The sequence below is a fragment of the Salmo trutta genome, chromosome 5 (genome assembly GCF_901001165.1).
Source record: "Salmo trutta chromosome 5, fSalTru1.1, whole genome shotgun sequence".
Lineage (NCBI taxonomy): Eukaryota > Metazoa > Chordata > Actinopteri > Salmoniformes > Salmonidae > Salmo > Salmo trutta.
The window spans coordinates 63,905,588-63,927,993 of NC_042961.1; the positions used below are offsets into that span (position 1 = coordinate 63,905,588).

General features: G+C 42.2%; 2 protein-coding genes across 4 annotated transcripts in view; both read left to right on the forward strand.

Moving 5' to 3' along the window:
• Nucleotides 1-11,292, forward strand: part of LOC115194774 (myelin-oligodendrocyte glycoprotein-like) — a 45,789-nt gene extending 34,497 nt beyond the window's left edge. For all 3 annotated transcript variants that reach the window (XM_029754700.1, XM_029754701.1, XM_029754702.1), the window contains 2 exons: nucleotides 10,793-10,816; nucleotides 11,164-11,292. In XM_029754700.1, coding sequence (XP_029610560.1) covers nucleotides 10,793-10,816; nucleotides 11,164-11,291 — 152 coding nt within the window. In that variant the 3' untranslated portion in view covers nucleotide 11,292. The remainder of the gene's footprint in view (nucleotides 1-10,792; nucleotides 10,817-11,163) is intronic.
• Nucleotides 1-13,809, forward strand: part of LOC115194770 (uncharacterized) — a 519,835-nt gene extending 506,026 nt beyond the window's left edge. Inside the window, exon 22 of the mRNA XM_029754698.1 lies at nucleotides 12,245-13,809. Within this exon, the coding sequence (XP_029610558.1) occupies nucleotides 12,245-12,426 (182 nt within the window). The 3' untranslated portion in view covers nucleotides 12,427-13,809. The remainder of the gene's footprint in view (nucleotides 1-12,244) is intronic.
• The last annotated feature ends 8,597 nt before the right edge of the window (nucleotides 13,810-22,406 follow it).

Consider the following 22,406-nt stretch of genomic DNA (forward strand, 5'->3'; position numbering starts at 1 on the left):
TTTCACTATATGCAGGTTGACCATATGACAATAGCTCTTTGCTGTTTTTAACCACTTCCGGTTGTCACAGGAAGCTCTTACTCAACACACGTTGTCTTTGGGGTAGACATAAACAGAATCCTGAATATGAAGTCTCTACCTTAAGAATTGACTGAATGACAGATGGTTGAGTTGCGTGATTTTCACTATCTGCAGGTTGCTTATATGACAATAGCTCTAGGGTGATTTTAACATTTTCCGGTTGTTCCAGGAACCTTAGAATCGACACAGGTAGACCTCACAGTAGCCTGATGGATTGTTATAGAAGACAGGTTCATAAGGCATTCATAACCCACATAGACTTCAGGTTGAATTTAGGAGAATTGTCAATGTATTCCTATGGGGAGAGAAGTCATTGCACACAGTTTGATATAAACACCTTCTTTTCACTGTGAAGGCTTAATGCCACAGGGTCAAGGTTAGGCTTGCACAGATCGGGAGGACCTCAGGAACGCTCCTGAGGTTGAATTGTGCTTCTAACCCTAATGGTTCTCTCACTGTCACCCATAAGCACTTGACATATTGGTGCAGGCCTCATTTTGGGCCTAGTTTTCTCACGGTCGCTGCGCTCATACCGAGCAAGCTACGGTCAAGCGGGGCGTCTCATTGAACTCGTCTCAGCCTAGAGATAATGGTAATACCATTGCAGGCTCTTTGTGTCTTTAAGCACCGCACTGTGTCACTCCGTCCTCTCTGTGTGTGTGTTTGAGAGAGCTTTTCTTTGACATCTGATGGGATAAATGACTGATTTACAGTTCATGAGGGTTGCCTAGTCACACATATGAAGTTGTGGAAAGATCTGACCTTTTTAACCCTTCAAAACAGCCCCTATGACACCATTATAAGGCATTTCTGGTTGACACAGGAATCTGAACGTTAGGCTCTTATAGAATATTGAGTTTTAAGTGTTTCTGTTAAGAACTGACTTATTTACAGAGGGTTGAACAAGTGTGTGTTGTTTCAGAAAATCACAGAAAATCACAGAAATCTCGCAGAGCTCCGAAACCTGCCTTAACGGACTCATCTGAACACGCTGCAACTGGATATGTAACTTTTTTGAATAAAAACCCTCTTGTTGTTGAATATCACCAATGTGTCATTGTACAATTTCTCTGAAATGAACATTGGTAAATGCATGGTTCCTTTTCTCCTGACACCGTAGGCTCATGTAGTTTGATGTGAAGCGGTCAAATCAGCACTCTATTTTCCTGTTTGACTTTCAATCCCAGAAAAATAGCCTTAACTCGAAAAGCGTCGAGGCCTCGACTCCATCCTGTTCGGGGCCAACTGCCCATTATGCCAAACCCACGCAGACCGAGTTTCGTCTTCGAATTATCTTCCGTTTAGGAGAAAAAGCCGTGTCGCGATTGGTGATATATGTTACATTTGCAATATGATTCCATACGCCCTCTCGTGGAATAATCCGGGACTGCAAGGAAATGACCAAAATTTGAAAATTTTATTAAACGGAAACGGAAGGTCCGAGAGACTCCGTTCGATGACTTCCTGGAAGATCCGGCCCCTGTGAGCGGCCCGACGCCGTCCGCGGATTTATCGGACGTGGTCGGACGTCTAGTAAGGGAGCGTACATTTGCAATATGGACTTTCTCACTAACCATACGGATGGCGCACGTGATGTCCCTTCATGTATGGGAGGGAAGGGAGGGTGGCCACCGTCACCGACAGTTTCTTGTGCTACACCCCCTCCCCAATCCCCCTACTCTGGAGGTGGCTCAGGCTCTGGTCTTAGTCCCCAACCTAACCTATCCACCCCCGCTGAAGACTCAGCGTTGCTGGAGACCTCGAGCTGAGTCGCTGGAGACCTCGAGCTGAGTCGCTGGAGACCTCGGGCTGAGTCGCTGGAGACCTCGGGCCGAGGCGCGTCTCTGGAGGCTCAGGGCTGATGAGCGTCTCTGCTGGCTCCGGACTGTGGGCCGTCTCTGCAGGCTCCGGACTGTGGGCCGTCTCTAGACGGGGCACTGTCGCCGGACACTCTGGACGGGGCACTGTCGTCGGAAGCTCTGGACGGGGACTGCGCACTGGAGGCCTGGTGCGTGGGGCTGGTACTGGAGGTACCAGACTGGAGACACGCACCCCAAGGCTAGTGCGAGGAGCGGGAACAGGACGTATTGGACTGGGCTGACGCACTGGAGGCCTGGTGCGTGGTGCTGGCTTTGGAGGCGCCAGATTGGAAACACGCACCTCAGGGCTAGTGCGAGGAGCGGGAACTGGATACACTGGGTCATGAGTAACCCCTGGAGGTCTGGAGCGCACCGGCTGCACAACCCGTCCTGGCTGGATGGTAACAGTAGCCCTGCACGAGCAGAGTGCTGGCACAGGGCGAACTGGGCTGTGCAGAGGCCTGATGGATGGCGTGCGTAGAGCAGGCGCAGGGTAGTCTGGGCCTAGGAGACACACTGGTGGCCAGATGCACTGCGCAGGCATACTCCTTCCAGGCTGGATGCCCATGCTAGCACGGCACTTGCGAGGGGCTGGGATCGCTCGCACCAGACTGTGCGTGCGCATGGGCGAGATCATGCGCACTTCCGCATAGACCGGCGCTCTCATGATCCACTGCTCCCCATAATAAGCACAGGGAGTTGGCTTAGGTCTATTACCTGACCTAGCCACTCTCCCCGTGTGCCCACCCCAAAAAAATTATTGGGGCTGCCTCTCGCACTTGCCAATCGGCGCGTATAATGCCTCATAACGGCGCCACTCCGCCTTGGCTGCCTCCTGCTCCTCTTTAGGGCGTTGGTACTCCCCAGCCTGCTGCCATGGTCCTGCCCCGTCCAGGATCTCCTCCCATGTCCATGAATCCTTATATTCCTCCTGCTGCTCCTTCCTCCGCTGCTTGGTCTGTTTGTGGTGGGTACTTTGTCACGGCCGTCGTAAGGAGTGGACCAAAACGCAGCGGGAATGTGTATGCTCATTTTCTTATTTATTAAAGAAACGAAACCAAAACACTTAAACAAAAAACAACGACGACAAAACAGTCTTGTGAATCACACAGCTACACATGGAACAACTACCCACAAATCCCACAGACAAAACACCCCCTAATAAATAGGACCTTCAATTAGAGGCAACGAGAAACAGCTGCCTCCAATTGAAGGTCAAACCAATAAACTAAGTATAGAAATAGACTAACTAGAACGAACATTGAAATACACTAACATAGAACATTAACCAAAAAAAAAAAAAAACACTAAACAAACACCCCCTGCCACGCCCTGACCAAACTACAATAACAAACAACCCCTTTTACTGGTCAGGATGTGACAACTAAACTACTATACTATATTACTATATTACCATACTACTATACTATACTATATTACTATACTACTATACTATATTACTATATTACCATACTACTATACTATACTATATTACTATACTACTATACTATATTACTATATTACCATACTACTATACTATACTATATTACTATACTACTATACTATATTACTATATTACCATACTATATTACTATACTATATTACTATACTATACCATAGTACTATACTATATTACTATACTATACCATAGTACTATACTATACTATATACTATACTACTATGCTATACTATACCATATTACTATACTACTATACTATACTATATTACTATACTATATTACTACTATATTTGTTTACTGTATTCACTCTCAGCTTTATCTTCATGGTTCTGGAATTTTATTATGGTATTTTCCAGGCCTGGAAAAGTTTTTAAAATGTAATAAAATCCTACAAGTTTTAGAAAAATAATTAATTAATCATTTCTGTTGAATGTAATTTATTTAGAAACAGAGAAACAGTCAGAGCAGCAGCAGCAGGTAGGCATAGGGGGGGCAAAGTTACATGTAATTCAATCCAGCCCGCGAGCCATTATTTTATATTTAAATATTTTATTTATGATTATTATTTATTATTTATTATATTTTATATTTCAGTCAGATTCAGAATGCGCTCAGTCATCATAGCCACTTCATTGCTGAATGACTTTTGACGTGAAAAATGAGTGCTGCGAAAATGTGAAAAGTGGACTCTGAAACTTTAAAAAAACGTAAAATGTAAGAAACTCTTAAACTCTGTGTTTAAAGAAGAATATGTACTAATATTGGACATAAGGCAAAAGTGTTTTTAAGGAATATAATCTCAATCGTCATTTTTCAAGCAAACAGGGTGTCTGTCTGCTTGGAAAAATGAATCTACCATTGAGCAAACGTCACAACAGATGGATCACCAAATCTAACCGGAAATAACATTAAAAAGACAAAGTACAAGGAGAACGCCCTGACTCTGAGGAATTGATATTTCTTCACTGTGTTATTCATCAGGAAGCCCTGTGTAAAAGTGTGTTAAAGCTGGAAAGTGGTTGTAAAACTTTATACGGACAAGGGGGCTTAACCATCGTCAGTTCATTCAGCTGTTCAATGACACGGAGGCAGAGCAGCAGGACTTGTTGTACCATTCAAATGTGAGCTGGGAGACTGAGAAGGGAGATTATGTTCCTTGATACGGTTGGAAAAGCTGACGACTTCTCCGAGTTGAAAGACACAGACTGGCGAAATCTGAACGATCTGAATGTGAAACTGCAGGGAAATTGTGTTTTTGTGCATCAACTGTATTCCAACGTTCATTCAAGGCCAAACTTATGTTGTTCTCTAGACAAGTGAGCAGCCGGTCTCTTGCTTATTTTCATTTTCCAACACTGGCTGCACTGAACGCGCCCACATTGCAGTGAGCAGTTTGATCGACCTGCATGCTGAGTTATCCTGCTGCTTCTCAGACTTCAAGATTGAGACTGAGTAGTAGCTTGTATTGTGCCCCTGTCTCTCCACAGGGAGATTGAGACTGAGTAGTAGCTTGTATTGCGCCCCTGTCTTTCCACAGGGAGATTGAGACTGAGCTGGAGCTTGTATCGCGCCCCTGTCTTTTCCACAGGGAGATTGAGACTGAGCTGGAGCTTGTATCGCGCCCCTGTCTCTCCACAGTGAGATTGAGACTGAGCAGGAGCTTGTATCGCGCCCCTGTCTTTCCACAGGGAGGAAGCACCACCAGCTAATCGACTTCCAAGGTGACAGTGCTTTGAAGGAGGAGTACAACACAGCAACAATAGGCCAGTTCTATGGCTCACTGAATGAAATAACGTTTCCAAACATTTAAAAAGCACGCCCAAAGGATTCTTGTTTTATTCGGGTCCATATTATGTGTGTGAACAAACGTTCTCAGTCATGAATTACAACAAATCCCGCCACAGGTCAAATTTAACAAACTCCCAACTATCAAATGTTCTGAGAATCTCTACATCAAAGATAAAAGCAGACGTTGATGCCCTTGAGAGGTGACCAGACCCATTGTTCACATTAAGACTTGAACAAACCGTGGGATTCTTCTTTTTCATGGTGATGGTTATGCAGTGAGAATTATCCAGCGATGCACTTGGATACAGGTCATTTGTCCCCATACATCTGACAATGAACACTTATTCAGTCAGATTTGGGCTGAGGTGATTGGATAACTGTAAATATGGCTCACAATGGAGATGAGAATTGTTCCTTATTTTAAAAACAGACCGTCCCAAATGAAACGGATGCTCTTACCATATGTTACACTAACATTTTAGAATTGTTTTTTTTACCCACCTGCTGTTACATTTTGCATGTGTCCAGTCATATAATATATATCTATTTGTAAGTTTGCATATTGTGACTGTTTGATTGTACTTTACAAGGGTACAGATGCAGGATCTGTGTGTATGTTTGACTGTGTCTGTGATGTTATAAATTATATGCATTTTGAGAAATATTAAACATACTGAAGGTGAGTTTAACCTTGATGTCTGACTGGTCCTTGATGTCTCATCATTAAGAGTCCCTCAGTCAGAGATATTAAACATACTGAAGGTGAGTTGAACCTGATCTCTGACTGGTCCTTGATGTCTCATCATTAAGAGTCTCTCAGTCAGAGATATTAAACATACTGAAGGTGAGTTTAACCTTGATCTCTGACTGGTCCTTGATGTCTCATCATTAAGAGTCCCTCAGTCAGAGATGTGTGTGAGATTTCAGTTTAATTTTTTTAATTAATTTGCCAACATCTCTAAATACCTGTTGTTGCCTGTCAATGTGGGTTAGTGTGTGTAAATTGACAAAAAATTATTTAATCAATTTTAGAATTAGGCTGTAACATAACAAAAATGTGGAAAAAGTCACATTCTGAATGCACTATATTAGAAAGATCAGGATATAACTAGGAATGACCCATATACTGTCCATTAGACTCTATTCATTTATACCAGGTTACCTTCAGACCAGTCCTGTATAAGATCAGGATATAACTAGGAATGACCCATATCCTGTCCATTAGACTCTATTCATTTATACCAGGTTACCTTCAGACCAGTCCTGTATTAGATCAGGATATAACTAGGAATGATCCATATCCTGTCCATTAGACTCTATTCATTTATACCAGGTTACCTTCAGACCAGTCCTGTATTAGATCAGGATATAACTAGGAATGACCCATATCCTGTCCATTAGACTCTATTCATTTATACCAGGTTACCTTCAGACCAGTCCTGTATTAGATCAGGATATAACTAGGAATGACCCATATCAAATCAAATCAAAATCAAATCAAATTTATTTATATAGCCCTTAGCACATCAGCTGAAATCTCAAAGTGCTGTACAGAAACCCAGCCTAAAACCCCAAACAGCAAGCAATGCATGTGAAAGAAGCACGGTGGCTGGGAAAAACTCCCTAGGAAAAACTCCTGAGAAAGGCCAAAAACCTAGGAAGAAACCTAGAGAGGAACCAGGCTATGAGGGGTGGCCAGTCCTCTTCTGGCTGTGCCGGGTGGATATTATAACAGAACATGGTCAAGATGTTAAAATGTTCGTAAATGACCAGCATGGTCAAATAATAATAATCATAGTAATTGTCGAGGGTGCAACAAGCACGTCCGGTGAACAGGTCAGGGTTCCGTAGCCGCAGGCAGAACAGTTGAAACTGGAGCAGCAGCATGGCCAGGTGGACTGGGGACAGCAAGGAGTCATCATGCCAGGTAGTCCTAGGGCTCAGGTCCTCCGAGAGAAAGAAAGAAAGAAAGAAAGAAAGAAAGAAAGAAAGAGAGAATTAGAGAGAGCATATTTACATTCACACAGGACACCGGATAAGACAAGAGAATACTCCAGATGTAACAGACTGACCCTAGCCCCCCGACACATAAACTACTGCAGCATAAATACTGGAGGCTGAGACAGGAGGGATCAGAAGACACTGTGGCCCCATCCGATGATACCCCCGGACAGGGCCAAACAGGCAGGATATAACCCCACCCACTTTGCCAAAGCACAGCCCCCACACCACTAGAGGGATATCTACAACCACCAACTTACCGTCCGAAGACAAGGCCGAGTATAGCCCACAAAGATGTCCGCCACGGCACAACCCAAGGGGGGGGGCGCCAACCCAGACAGGAAGACCACGTCAGTGGCTCAACCTACTCAAGTGACGCACCCCTCCCATGGACGGCATGGAAGAACACCAGTAAGTCAGTGACTCAGCCCCTGTAAAAGGGTTAGAGGCAGAGAATCCCAGTGGGAAGAGGGGAACCGACAAGGCAGAGACAGCAAGGGCGGTTCGTTGCTCCAGCCTTTCCGTTCACCTTCACACTCCTGGGCCAGACTATACTTAATCATAGGACCTACTGAAGAGATAAGTCTTTAGTAAAGACTTAAAGGTTGAGACTGAGTCTGCGTCTCTCACATGGGTAGGCAGACCATTCCATAAAAATGGAGCTCTATAGGAGAAAGCCCTACCTCCAGCCGTTTGCTTAGAAATTCTAGGGACAATTAGGAGGCCTGCGTCTTGTGACCGTAGCGTACGTGTAGGTATGTACGGCAGGACCAAATCGGAAAGATAGGTAGGAGCAAGCCCATGTAATGCTTTGTAGGTTAGCAGTAAAACCTTGAAATCAGCCCTTGCCTTAACAGGAAGCCAGTGTAGGGAAGCTAGCACTGGAGTAATATGATCAAATTTTTTGGTTCTAGTCAGGATTCTAGCAGCCGTATTTAGCACTAACTGAAGTTTGTTTAGTGCTTTATCCGGGTAGCCGGAAAGTAGAGCATTGCAGTAGTCGAGCCTAGAAGTAACAAAAGCATGGATTAATTTTTCTGCGTCATTTTTGGACAGAAAGTTTCTGATTTTTGCAATGTTACGTAGATGGAAAAAAGCTGTCCTTGAAGCAGTCTTGATATGTTTTTCAAAAGAGAGATCAGGGTCCAGAGTAACGCCGAGGTCCTTCACAGTTTTATTTGAGACGACTGTACAACCATCCAGATTAATTGTCAGATTCAACAGAAGATCTCTTTGTTTCTTGGGACCTAGGACAAGCATCTCTGTTTTGTCCGAGTTTAAAAGTAGAAAATTTGCAGCCATCCACTTCCTTATGTCTGAAACACAGGCTTCTAGCGAGGGCAATTTTGGGGCTTCACCATGTTTCATTGAAATGTACAGCTGTGTGTCGCGCGCATAGCAGTGAAATTTAACATTATGTTTTCGAATGACACCCCCAAGAGGTAAATTATATAGTGAAAACAATAGTGGTCCTAGAACGGAACCTTGAGGAACACCGAAATTTACAATTGATTTGTCAGAGGACGAACCATTCACAGAGACAAACTGATATCTTTCCGACAGATAAGATCTAAACCAGGCCAGAACTTGTCCATGTAGACCAATTTGGGTTTCCAATCTCTCCAAAAGAATGTGGTGATCGATGGTATCAAAAGCGGCACTAAGATCTAGGAGCATGAGGACAGATGCAGAGCCTCGGTCTGACGTCATTAAAAGGTCATTTACCACCTTCACAAGTGCAGTCTCAGTGCTATGATGGGGTCTAAAACCAGACTGAAGCGTTTCGTATACATTGTTTGTCTTCAGGAAGGCAGTGAGTTGCTGCGCAACAACTTTTTCAAAATTTTTTGAGAGGAATGGAAGATTCCTGTCCATTAGACTCTATTAATTTATACCAGGTTACCTTCAGTCCTGTATTAAATCAGGATATAACTATATATACCAGTGTGAAGCTTGTAGAGCAAAACGGGTGAAATACCTTTTTTGACCCCCAGACACTAAAGTCAGAGTTTAGTTTAGCATTATGCTAATTAGATTACCGCGTTGAAACAGACATCCAGGCTTTTAATAATTATTAATTATTATTGTACTTTTTACTATTGTGCTTTTACACATTTGTTTTCTTTTCTCTACAGTCAAGAAAACAATGGGAAGCTTCTGTCTTGTTAGACACATTTAGAGATTATTACTATAATACTGATGGGTCAACTGTTAATCACAGACCTCATGGTTTAATACTATAATACTGATGGGTCAACTGTTAATCACAGACCTCATGGTTTATTACTATAATACTGATGGGTCAACTGTTAACCACAGACCTCATGGTTTATTACTATAATACTGATGGGTCAACTGTTAATCACAGACCTCATGGTTTATTACTATAATACTGATGGGTCAACTGTTAACCACAGACCTCATGGTTTATTACTATAATACTGATGGGTCAACTGTTAACCACAGACCTCATGGTTTATTACTATAATACTGATGGGTCAACTGTTAATCACAGACCTCATGGTTTATTATTATAATACTGATGGGCCAACTGTTAATCACAGACCTCATGGTTTATTACTATAATAATGATGAGTCAACTGTTAATCACAGACCTCATGGTTTATTACTATAATACTGATGGGTCAACTGTTAATCACAGACCTCATGGTTTATTACTATAATACTGATGGGTCAACTGTTAATCACATACCTCATGGTTTATTACTATAATAACAGACCAGTCCTCTACTGGCTGTACTGGGTAGACCAGAGGAACCAGGCTCTGAGGGGTGACCAGTCCTCTACAGGCTGTACTGGGTAGAGTGGAACCAGGCTCTGAGGGGTGGCCAGTCCTCTTCTGGCTGTGCCGGGTGGAGATTATAACAGAACATGGCCAAGATGTTCAAATGTTCATAGTTGACCAGCAGGATCAAATAATAATAATCACAGTGGTTGTCGAGGGTGTAACAGGTCAGCACCTCAGGAGTAAATGTCAGTTGGCTTTTTCATAGCCGATCATTCAGAGTTTCTCTACCGCTCCTGCTGTCTCTAGAGAGTTGAAACCAGCAGGTCTGGGACAGGTAGCACGTCCGGTGAACAGGTCAGGGTTCCATTGCCGCAGGCAGAACAGTTGAAACTGGAGCAGCAGCACAACCAAGTGGACTGGGGACAGCAAGGAGTCATCAGGCCAGATAGTCCTGAGGCATGGTCCTAGGGCTCAGGTCCTCTGAGAGATGAGAGAGAGGGAGACCTCACTGATGCTCTTGTGGCTGAATGGAAGCAAGTCCCCACAGCAGTGGAAAGCCTTCCCAGAATAGTGGAGGCTGTTATAGCAGCAAAGGGGGACCAACTCCATATTAATGCCCATGATTTTGTAATGAGATGTTCAATGAGCAGGTGTCCACATACTTTTGGTCATGTAGTATTTCTACCTAATGTTAGAGAATAGCAGGTGTCCACATACTTTTGGTAATGTAGTGTTTCTACCTAATGTTAGATAATAGCAGGTGTCCACATACTTTTGGTCATGTAGTGTATAAATCTCATGATTCAATGATTATTTAATTATCACTATCTCACTATCTTTATTTAATTTTTACAGCAGATGGACTTCAACAACAGCTGAGTAAGTAGTGTGTCTGTCTATGTTCCTGTCTTTCTGTCTATGTTCCTGTCTGTCTGTCTATGTTCCTGTCTGTCTGTCTGTCTGTCTGTCTGTCTGTCTGTCTGTCTGTCTGTCTGTCTGTCTGTCTGTCTGTCTGTCTGTCTGTCTGTCTGTCTGTCTGTCTGTCTGTCTGTCTGTGTACCTGTCTGTCTGTCTGTGTACCTGTCTGTCTGTCTGTGTACCTGTCTGTCGTCTGTCTGTGTACCTGTCTGTCTGTCTGTGTACCTGTCTGTCTGTCTGTGTACCTGTCTGTCTGTTCTAGTACCCATAATACATTATGTTTTTTCTTCTCTGTCTTCTGTCTACAGAGTTGGCCCAAAAGCAGATTGGTGAGTTGTGTGTGAAAGTCTGTCCTGGTGTTTTTCAGAATAAACTACTTAATATAAATAATATAATGGGATTTTTTTATAGCTTCCAGTTTCTCCTGTCTGATTGAATCACATACTTTTGGTCATGTAGTGTTTCTACCTAATGTTAGATAAAAGCAGGTGTCCACATACTTTTGGTCATGTAGTGTTTCTACCTAATGTTAGATAATAGCAGCTGTCCACATACTTTTGGTCATGTAGTGTTTCTACCTAATGTTAGATAATAGCTGGTGTCCACATACTTTTGGTCATGTAGTGTATAAATCTCATGATTCAATGATTATTTAATTATCACTATCTTTATTTAATTTTTACACCAGATGGACTACAAGGACAGCTGAGTAAGTAGTCTGTCTCTGTGTGTGTGTGTGTGTGTGTGTGTGTGTGTGTGTGTGTGTGTGTGTGTGTGTGTGTGTGTGTGTGTGTGTGTGTGTTCACATGCGTCTGTCTGCATTGTCATGTTTTTAAGGTTTGCTCACCAACATGTGTGTTCTGACTATCTGTTCTTGTCCTCAGGGGAAGCTAAAGAGACCATCCAATCCCTCTCCAGATGGTCAACAGAAAACACAGACTCCTTCCCAAAGTAATCAGTCTTTATGATTCTAATGTTTCCTAGAATTACTGGTCAGTTTATTATCTCTATCTTTCTCTCTCTCTCTCTCTGGTCAGTTTATTACCTCTATCTGTCTCTCTCTCTGTCTGGTCAGTTTATTATCTCTATCTGTCTCTCTCTCTGTCTGGTCAGTTTATTATATCTATCTGTCTTTCTCTCTCTCTTTCTGGTCAGTTTATTATCTCTATCTCTCTCTCTCTCTGTCTGGTCAGTTTATTATCTCTATCTTTCTCTCTCTCTGTCTGGTCAGTTTATTATCTCTCTGTCTCTCTCTCTCTCTCTGTCTGGTCAGTTTATTATCTCTATCTCTCTCTCTCTCTCTGGTCAGTTTATTATCTCTGTCTTTCTCTCTCTCTGTCTGGTCAGTTTATTCTGATGTTGTTCCTTCATCCTTTCTGTCTTTAATAGAGTCTGAGGGGATTGAAGGGATGGAGATGGAGTCTTTACCAGGGAGGAAGTCTGGTCCTGGTCCAGGGAGGAAGTCTGCTCCTGAGATGAAGCCTTTACTGGCTGCTGGACCACAGAAGGATGATCTGGATGAGCTGGAGAGGGGAGCAAGAGTTACTACAGAATTGAACTATGTGCTATAGGGTTACTATAGAGAGACTATAACTTGATAATAGAGACCTATCCCTCCTAACTAAGCTGAGTTTCTGAGTATATAACTGAGTGATATGAATCTTGTTGAGACAGAGTCCTCTGATCAACGTGTTGGTCACTACTCTATAATCCACTTCCAGTAGTTAGTTCTTTACTTTTTGAAGTTTTACTACCCATGTTTGTATTATGGGTTTATATCCATTTCCTGGTTATTCTATATATGTGTTCCCCATAAACAATGTCTTTCTAATCCCCCTCAGGAATTGATAGTGTTGAATTGAATGGAATGATGGACTAAGGTCTCCTGTTAGAATCTGTTACAGACCCTCTTATGTCCAGTACCTGATAATCACAGGTATATCAACAGGACCACAGGAGGCTGGTGGCACCTTAATTAGGGAGGAGGGGCTCGTGGTAATGGCTGAAGTGGAATCAGTGGAATGGTATCAAATACATCAAACATGTGGTTTCCATGGTTTCCATGTTTGATGCCGTTCCATTGGCTCCGTTCCAGACGTTATAATGAGGCTCCTCCCCTCAGCAGCCTCCTGTGAACAAGACTGATAAAACCATTTGTTGAAATGTTTATATTTCTGTTTTAGCTTCAACCTGTCAGCTTCTATTGTAGCTTCAACCTGTCAGCTTCTATTGTAGCTTCAACCTGTCAGCTTCTATTGTAGCTTCATTTTGTTATTGAAGTGTTTCGATTTTAGCTTCAACATGTCAATGTGCCTGTTTATATTTCACTTTTTAAGTGTATTTTAAAATAGTGACCTATTGTGTGCTCAAAATAAATTATAGTATATTATTATAAACTAATTATATTATTTTAAACTAATACAATTGCTCAGAGAATTATTATTTTTTGTAATGTATTTTTTTGTAAAGATAGGGGTCAAAATGACAGCCAAAAATCTCCAGGAGTTTGATGATGTCATTACTATGAATATAGAACCAAATACTGACCTTCTGACTACTTTAATTACTAGAATCAATATGGGGTCAATAATTTAGACCTTTAGAATCTATAGGGGGTCAATAATTTAGACCTTTAGAATCTATAGGGGGGTCAATAATTTATACCTTTAGAATCTATAGGGGGGTCAATAATTTAGACCTTTAGAATCTATAGGGGGGTCAATAAATTAGACCTTTAGAATCTATAGGGGGGTCAATAATTTAGACCTTTAGAATCTATAGGGGGTCAATAATTTATACCTTTAGAATCTATAGGGGGGTCAATAATTTAGACCTTTAGAATCTATAGGGGGGTCAATAAATTAGACCTTTAGAATCTATAGGGGGGTCAATAATTTATACCTTTAGAATCTATAGGGGGGTCAATAATTTAGACCTTTAGAATCTATAGGGGGGTCAATAATTTATACCTTTAGAATCTATATGGGGTCAATAATTTAGACCTTTAGAATCTATAGGGGGTCAATATTTTAGACCTTTAGAATCTATAGGGGGGTCAATAATTAATTTATATTATTAATAATTTAGAAAATAAATATTACTTGTTAAACAAAATATTTTAATCAGATCAATCGTATTAATATAAAATAATATAATTGACACATGTTGTTGAGCAGATGATAGAGCTCAGTATTTAAATTATTTATTTATACAGTCATTATCTTTATCAGGGGTGTCAATAATTCCATACCAACTGTATATTATATATTGATGTATTTTATACAGTCATTATCTTTATCAAGGGTGTCAATAATTCCATACCCACTGTATATTATATATTGATGTATTTTATACAGTCATTATTATCTTTATCAAGGGTGTCAATAATTCCAGACCCACTGTATATTATATATTGATGCATTTTATACAGTCATTATTATCTTTATCAAGGGTGTCAATAATTCCAGACCCACTGTATATTATATATTGATCATGTATATGCAGTTGAATGGTATTTTCCATGTATTGATGATTTCTTGATTTTAATAAACTAGGACATCGTTGTGTGAGAACGTGACTCCAGTGTAATATTTTAACATTATTGAATGTCAGTAGGTAGTGTTACCTTACTGTTTCCTTGGTGACCTGTGGTAGAGACATTGTCCTCCAGGTAACAGGTGTTGTTATGATGTCATCATTATTGACCATGTGACTAGTGGGAACAAAGTGGCTCTGTCATTCTGACTGAACACTTCAAACTGTTCAGGGACAATGGAGATGTCTCGTCCTCATCAGGACAGTTATTAGTAGTGTCCTTGGGGAGGATATTCCTTCTGTTTCTATCAACTACGGAGACAGGTCATCAGTCTGTTATATAGAGCTATGGAGACAGGTCATCAGTCTGTTATATAGAGCTATGGAGACAGGTCATCAGTCTGTTATAAAGAGTGTCGTGTCTTTAGCTATGCCGGATTAAGTGATATGACATGCTATTCTATAAAATCCTTTCTCTGTAATAAATATTACCTGATTGAGCTAATCAGGTAGATAATTAACTAGAAAGTCGGGGCACCACGAAAGAGTGTTTATAGAGCTGTTATCTTCCGAATAAACTCTGAAAGACCTAGTAATATTTTACATCAATATTAATCATCACCTTATTTCAGTCTCATCTGAAAGTTGTAAATACTTGGTTATCGATAACCAGCCACCACCGGCTTGAGGAGAGACACATGGAACGAGGGTTTAATGCGGTAATCGGGCTGTAACCTATAACAAACCTTGTTCACTCTCCTCAGGTCTTTAACCTGTTAGGGCTAGGGGGCAGTATTGACACGGCCGGATAAAAAACGTACCCGATTTAATCTGGTTACTACTCCTGCCCAGTAACTAGAATCTGCATATAATTATTGGCTTTGGATAGAAAACACCCTAAAGTTTCTAAAACTGTTTGAATGGTGTCTGTGAGTATAACAGAACTCATATGGCAGGCAAAAACCTGAGAAGATTCTGAACAGGAAGTGGCCTGTCTGACAAGTTGTTGTTCATCTTGGCTGTTTTTATTGAAGACTGAGGATCTTTGCTGTAACGTGACACTTCCTACGGCTCCCATAGGCTCCCAGAGCCCGGGAAAAAGCTGAATGATATCGAGGCAGCCCCAGGCTGAAACACGTTATCGCGTTTGGATAGTGGCTGGTCAGAGTACTCTGAGACGACTCAGGCTCGTGCACGAGGGCACGAGATGTTTTTATTTTCTCTCTCTTTGTACGTATACACGCTTTCCCGGTCGGAATATTATCGCTTTTTTATGAGAAAAATGGCATAAAAATTGATTTTAAACAGCGGTTGACATGCTTCGAAGTACGGTAATGGAATATTTAGAATTTTTTTGTCACGAATTGCACCATGCTCGTCACCCCTTATTTACCCTTTCGGATAGTGTCTTGAACGCACGAACAAAACGCTGCTGTTTGGATTTAACTATGGATTATTTTGAACCAAACCAACATTTGTTATTGAAGTAGAAGTCCTGGGAGTGCATTCTGACGAAGACAGCAAAGGTAATAACATTTTTCTTATAGTAAATCTGACTTTGGTGAGTGCTAAACTTGCTGGTTGTCTAAATAGCTAGCCCTGTGATGCTGGGCTATCTACTGAGAATATTGCAAAATGTGCTTTCACCGAAAAGCTATTTTAAAATCGGACATATCGAGTGCATAGAGGAGTTCTGCATCTATAATTCTTAAAATAATTGTTATGCTTTTTGTGAACGTTTATCGTGAGTAATTTAGTAAATTCACCGGCAGTTTTCGGTGGGAATGCTAGTCACATGCTAGTCACATGCTAATGTAAAAAGCTGTTTTTTGATATAAATATGAACTTGATTGAACAAAACATGCATGTATTGTATAACATAATGTCCTAGGGTTGTCATCTGATGAAGATCATCAAAGGTTAGTGCTGCATTTAGCTGTGGTTTGGGTTTATGTGACATTATATGCTAGCTTGAAAAATGGGTGTCTGATTATTTCTGGCTGGGTACTCTGCTGACATAATCTAATGTTTTGCTTTCGTTGTAAAGCCTTTTTGAAATCGGACAGTGTGGTTAGATTAACGAGAGTCTTGTCTTTAAAATAGTGTAAAATAGTCATATGTTTGAGAAATTGAAGTTTTTGCATTTTTGAGGTTTTTGAATAACGCGCCACGGGATTACACTGGCTGTTACGTAGGTGGGACGATTTGGTGCCACCTACCCTAGAGAGGTTAACCTGCATGTTGTAAACCAACATAAAAATGAATGTGGGTTGTCCTGGTTGTGGATCATCGTTGTGGACCCCATCTGGCGGTCGACCCGGGTAGGGTGTCTGCAAACGAAGAAGTCCGCTCCAAGGCTCGGCAGCGGATGTCCAGATTGGGATCGCCGTTCCGGACCCGTCGTCTGGTCGTCCATACTGGAATATCTGGGCAGTAACTTAGGCAGATGTTAACAACGCACACACACATGAAATATATCATTACATTTCCTCCCAAATGAGCGGCGTTGTGGCACTAACTGATGGTTGTATGGGGGAGTTGTTTATGGGTTTATCACTTTCTATGTGCCGAAGAAAATGAAACAACATGAATGAAAGCATAAACAAAACAAAGTATAGTTATGCCACCTTAATCATCTAATTGGACTGTATTCTATCTACGTCCATGGTCTTGGCAAAATGACCCTATCATGGCATTGTCTAATGTCATATTTAGGGCTTTCCTAATTTGCGGGGTGGCGCTTAGGGTACTAATCTAAGTTGACAACTATATGATAAGTCTACAGCTGTAAGGCACTAGTTTTGGGCAGTCTACAAGGATGACCTATGGACTTCTGGTTAGAGAACTGGTGAGTTCTGTAGAGACAAAGGCCTAGAAGTAAATGTTCAACTTTACTAAGGCTGGTATTTTGCTTGGACCCTTAAGTGATCCTAGCATAAATCCTAATTGGATGTTCCGTTGTGCATGTGCGTTTATGCTTACACAATCACGCATGTCAAGGGAAGAAAACCAAGTATCCTGGCAGATTACAACTTGTTCAGAATGAGTCTGACGTAGTCAGGTAATTTTCAGGTCAATGCCTGGAGGTCAGTCAGAATTTGTGTCAAGGGTAGTAGTTTTCTACAAGTCACGGTGTCTTCCACTATTGTAGTGGCGGTAGGTATAAAGTCTATTTCATAGCTATGTTATCCACGGAGGAGCTAACCTCACGACGGAAGTACTCTAAGTATTAGACCAGTCGTACGTGGTAGGATCATGGTTCGTGACTTCTAATAACTTTTCTCCTGAACGGAGGGTTCTATTTATTAGTGGCATGTATTAACCATTGGAAGAGTGCAATGGAGATTCCCTTCCCCGTGTTGCACTTTGAGTGACTCCTATGTCGCTATTATCAATAGCAATTTAACTTGTGAGGTTACTAATACTCTTACTGAGTGTTGCTGGACTGACTGTGGTATTGGTACTGGTATTCACGGGGTCCAGTTGTCCTACCGATTTATTCTGAAATATTATCTACCGGAACACATGATTGGAGCATATTACTAGTTGTATTGTAGTTGAACCTACACATGGCAAGGAATGATTATTGTTGCCATTTGTTTTGGAGGTGGACAAGTCCATTGGACTTCCTTTTATGACCAGTGTGGTACACCTCAGTACTATCTTAGATGTGTTTTAAGATAATCCCCGTCTAGGGGCCTGTCTGCTCCTCACTGTTCTCATAGGGAAGTTTACAACTAGATTTGATATATGCTCTGGTGGCCTCGTACGGTGTTGTCCGTAGTCTCGACCCCCCCCCCACCGGCCTCGATGAGGCTCATCATGGGTCTGGGCTACTATTCCCCCCCTTTGTGTCTCGGGACCCCCCCACCAGCGGGTGGTGTTGGTGTCCGAGGCGCAAACGAAAAGCTCGGACCCTATGTACGAGTTGTCAGTGGCCGCGTTATTATGAGAATGGCTGTAACCTTTCAACCAAATCTCCTGGTGTTTGTGCGTCAACACCCTCAGTGGCTGTCGAGGTCTGTCAGTCACCACCGCGTCCGCGTGTGGCAACCTCTTCAGTACCTGCAAACTGAGACGAGGATATCGGTCTGTGATATCGCAAAGTGTTTCACCAGTGGGAGTCATCGGGTCAGTTGCTGGACTGACGCCATTAGTGTCATTGTAAGGGGTGACAGTCCCCAACAAAGGAGAAGGTGTATCATCAGAAGCAGAGTGTACTCTGCGCATCAATATTTTTCTTGCTGAGACGGCCGCAGTGCTTGCGGAAGTGTCCGAAGGGCAAGAGAAGTTCATCTCAACTATCGTATTGCACGATTGCAAGGAGGAGGGAAGTTGCTCATTCACAGAGACAGCTGGCTCGAAATCATGAAAAGAATGGTCAATCAGATTGGCTGATGGAATGTGTCGAGATATCGTAATATCTCCTTGGATCGGATTCTGCACCAAGAGTTTTCTAAATGTATTTTTCCCAAGGGGTGCTTTCGACAGATACCCCTCGGGAATGACTGCGTTGCAGCTAGCGTTAGGGGAAGACAGTGTGGTCAGTGGAGAAGGCACTGTGGCCTGTGACCATACCTGATTGGTTTTCCAATCCATCAATGGGAGTAACCGATCCATCAAGTCTGCTCCAAGTATTAGGGGTACAATTTCGAGGCTGGTAACATACACAGGGTGAACGAACGATACGTCCTTGAAGTGTAGTTTCAGCATGACTCTCAATGTGAGAGGCGAGGTAGTCTGAGTGACCCCTCGAAGTTTAGTTTCGCATCGTTCCACTTTTAACCAACGTTTAGTTGGCTTCAAAGCCCTTTTGAGATCATCAAACAATGTTTGAGAGATGAGTGATATTGTCACACCCGAATCAATTAGCGCATGACAAGTTAAGCAATCCTCCAGGACTGTTTCCACGTATGGCCGTTTAGATTCGTTGTTAGTGGACATATTCCCCACAAAGTGGAGTGGTCGTTCGCAACGACGTGATGTGCTATTTCTGTTCAAGGTGGAAGCAGATTGACTTTTCCGATTTTGAGTGGGCTTGGCTTTAACGAAGCATTTAATCTTTTTCTTCGCAACTTTTGTATCAGAGTCTACAGACAAAGCCCGGGGGCTTGTTTCTTGATCAAGCGGCCCCTGGATAGGGTCTTGAATGAGAGCGGGAGAAATTTGAACTTTAACGTCCTTGCTATGGGTGTTAATTTCTGCGGACCTGGTGTCCGGTAATTCCCCGTCTAGTCCTTGACTTATCTTTTACCCTTTTCTCAAATTGTTCTCGCTTTAGTTCTTCCCGTGGTGGGACTTCTGGAAAACATTGGTCTACGTTTTGATCGTCCTTCAACCCTTTGTTACCCTTGTGCTCTGACACTTTGTGTGGGTTGGGTGCAGGAACGTAACGAACAGGTCGATTGTAGCGGTAGTCGTTTTGAAGGCGACGTACTTTACAGTTATTTCGACCGCGGCAGTTATTGGAATCATGGTTTCGTGGTAGAAACTGTTGTTGTGCATCATCTCTCGATGCTCCAATACCTGATAATGCACCCTCTAACTGGAGTGAGTGCTCCTGGTCAAACTTCAAAACCGAGTGGTCAGGGCTCTTAGCGTTGCGAGCTTTTGATGCCTCAAAAGCTGTGCTTGCAAGCTCTCTGAGTTGTAAGATAGGCAAGCCAACGTGGGCTGCAGGGCCCAAGTAGGTAATGAAGGTGGGATACATGTTCGACAGAAACATATGTTTGAATGGTAACAGCTCTTCCATTCCTGTTCCCGTGAGTAGGCCAAAGTAAGCTGAACGAAGCCTATGGTAGAAAGCTTGTGGGTGTTCGTTCCGAGCTTGTTTGACTGTGTTAGCCAGTGAGCTATCGTGTTTGCGAGTCGCAGAACCACTGAATTCTAATTTCAAAGCTGTGGCAAGTTTAGCGTAGTCATTTAGCACGTGTTGCTGTTGTAGGCGAATGAACCTCGTCACGTATCTATTCGACGTTCGCTTCAACAGGTAAACCCTGTCAGAACCCGTAGCATTCGGGTAGCCACCCAACGCGTCCTCTATGTCAGCTAGGAACGTCTCAGTATCGTTTGGCTGGCCTGGAACGGGGTCAAAGGTGGGGAAATTCTTGACGAGTTTGTCAAGGTATTCCGCGCCAAGCGGGCGGAGAGGGTTGGCTTCATCCTGTGGAGAAATTGGGGCCGACAGGCCAAGAGGAGAAGCCAAGCTTTGGCTTTGTTGGCCAAGAGGCTCCATATTACTCAGTGCCGAATGGCCAAGAGGAGAAGACTGAGGGACACATGATGGAGGCAATGTTGGAGGCAATGTTTGAAACCTATCGTCTTCACTCCTTTGAGTACCGGACTCCGGTTGCTTGGATGGGTAGTCGCGCTGTAGAGCGTGAACATTCTGGACTTCCTCCAGATGGTACCTAAGGGTGGACTTCTGCTGCATTGCAGAGTCCACTTGAGCGCTTAGAGTACCGATTTTGGACATGTGAGTGTCACCTCTGCTCCTTTCGGTCTCAAACTTATCTGTCATGGTTTGCAGATAGAGGTCTTGAGTACGGAGCGAGAGATTCAGTGATGAGATTTCCTTTGCTTGCTTAGAAATCAATATTTCCATCCTCATCACCTGAGTTCTCTCATCATTCATTTGGTCAGCAACTTCAATAAGTTCTGCTGATTTGTCATCCAACTTAGTCATTGTGTTCATCAACTGATCGTCTTTGGTCTGCAGAATTTGGAGTAGAACATTGTTACCTTGAGTAACGTTCAACAAAACTGCCTGCATGTTATCAAATTGCGCGTTCCTGTTTGTAGATAACTCAACAGATTTATCTAGTTTGGCGTGGACTACATCGCATTTAGTTTTGGCTAAATCGAGTTGTTCCTGCAGACGATGATTTTGTTGGAGAGTTTGTGCTCGTTCATCGTCATAAGTATTTGCAATTACTTTTAATTCTTCCGATTTCAAACACAGTCCCTCGACTAGCAGAATGTTTTCATTTCCTGCTTTTGTCAATAGTTGCTCAGTTCTCTCCACCTGTGCCCTCATGTTAGCCATGTCTTGCACGTGCTTCAGCTGTGCACTGTGGTATTGGACCGATGCCAACCTTTGATGGCGATACATAAGTGCTAAAGTGGAGAGAACCGTCACAAAGCCTGTGTTTGATGGTTGATTTTGGACAGCGTTCGCAATTTCGGCTGTGTTTTCGCTAATGTCATAATTAGGGTTGGTATCCCTGCTGAGGTCAGAGATCGATCCTTTTATGGGTTGAGGTTCACTAATTAGCGGAGGAGTGGTGACCACCTCCTTTGATAGCTTGCACATAATTAGAAAAATGTAGAGGAAAAATGTTCCTATTTTTTCAATGTTTGGGTTTTGAATTAATTGGAAGCTGCAAAGACAAGTTTACTCTATTTATAGATGTTGACAAACCATCAGTACTGTACCAGTAATGTGGAAGTTGTACGTGAATGAATTTGCAAAAGCAAATTGAATTAATTAATCAATGCCAATGATTAATCCTACCTGGGTAGGCTATCTGGGTATTAAACTTGAATTAACCTGAGAGGTTGCTTCATCCAGGTTAATATGGGAAGTTTAAAAGTGTCTCATTTGATTGCAAGAACATTAAGGTATGTTCAACAATTTAACTTATTAAATTGAATGAGATGATAATCCATACAATCTCCATTGATTGGATATCATAAGTGTAAACAGTAGTTCAAATGTTGGGAACACTCCCCACTATGGTACACTTCTTCCTTGGGCCGAAGCCACATGGGATTCCCGCGGGGGCGGGACTTCTGTCAGTACTGGATTACTGAATGGGTTTTGCAAAAACCAAATTTTACTGATTGATCAATTTTAATGATAAATCAAACCTGTATAGGCTATTTGGGATTTAAACTTTAACTAACCTGAGAGGTTTATTCATCTAGGTTAATGTGGAAAAAAGATTACATTGTCTCATTTAGAAAACTCATCAATTTGGAAATTATTTAAAATATCCACTTGAGAATGTAAATCTGG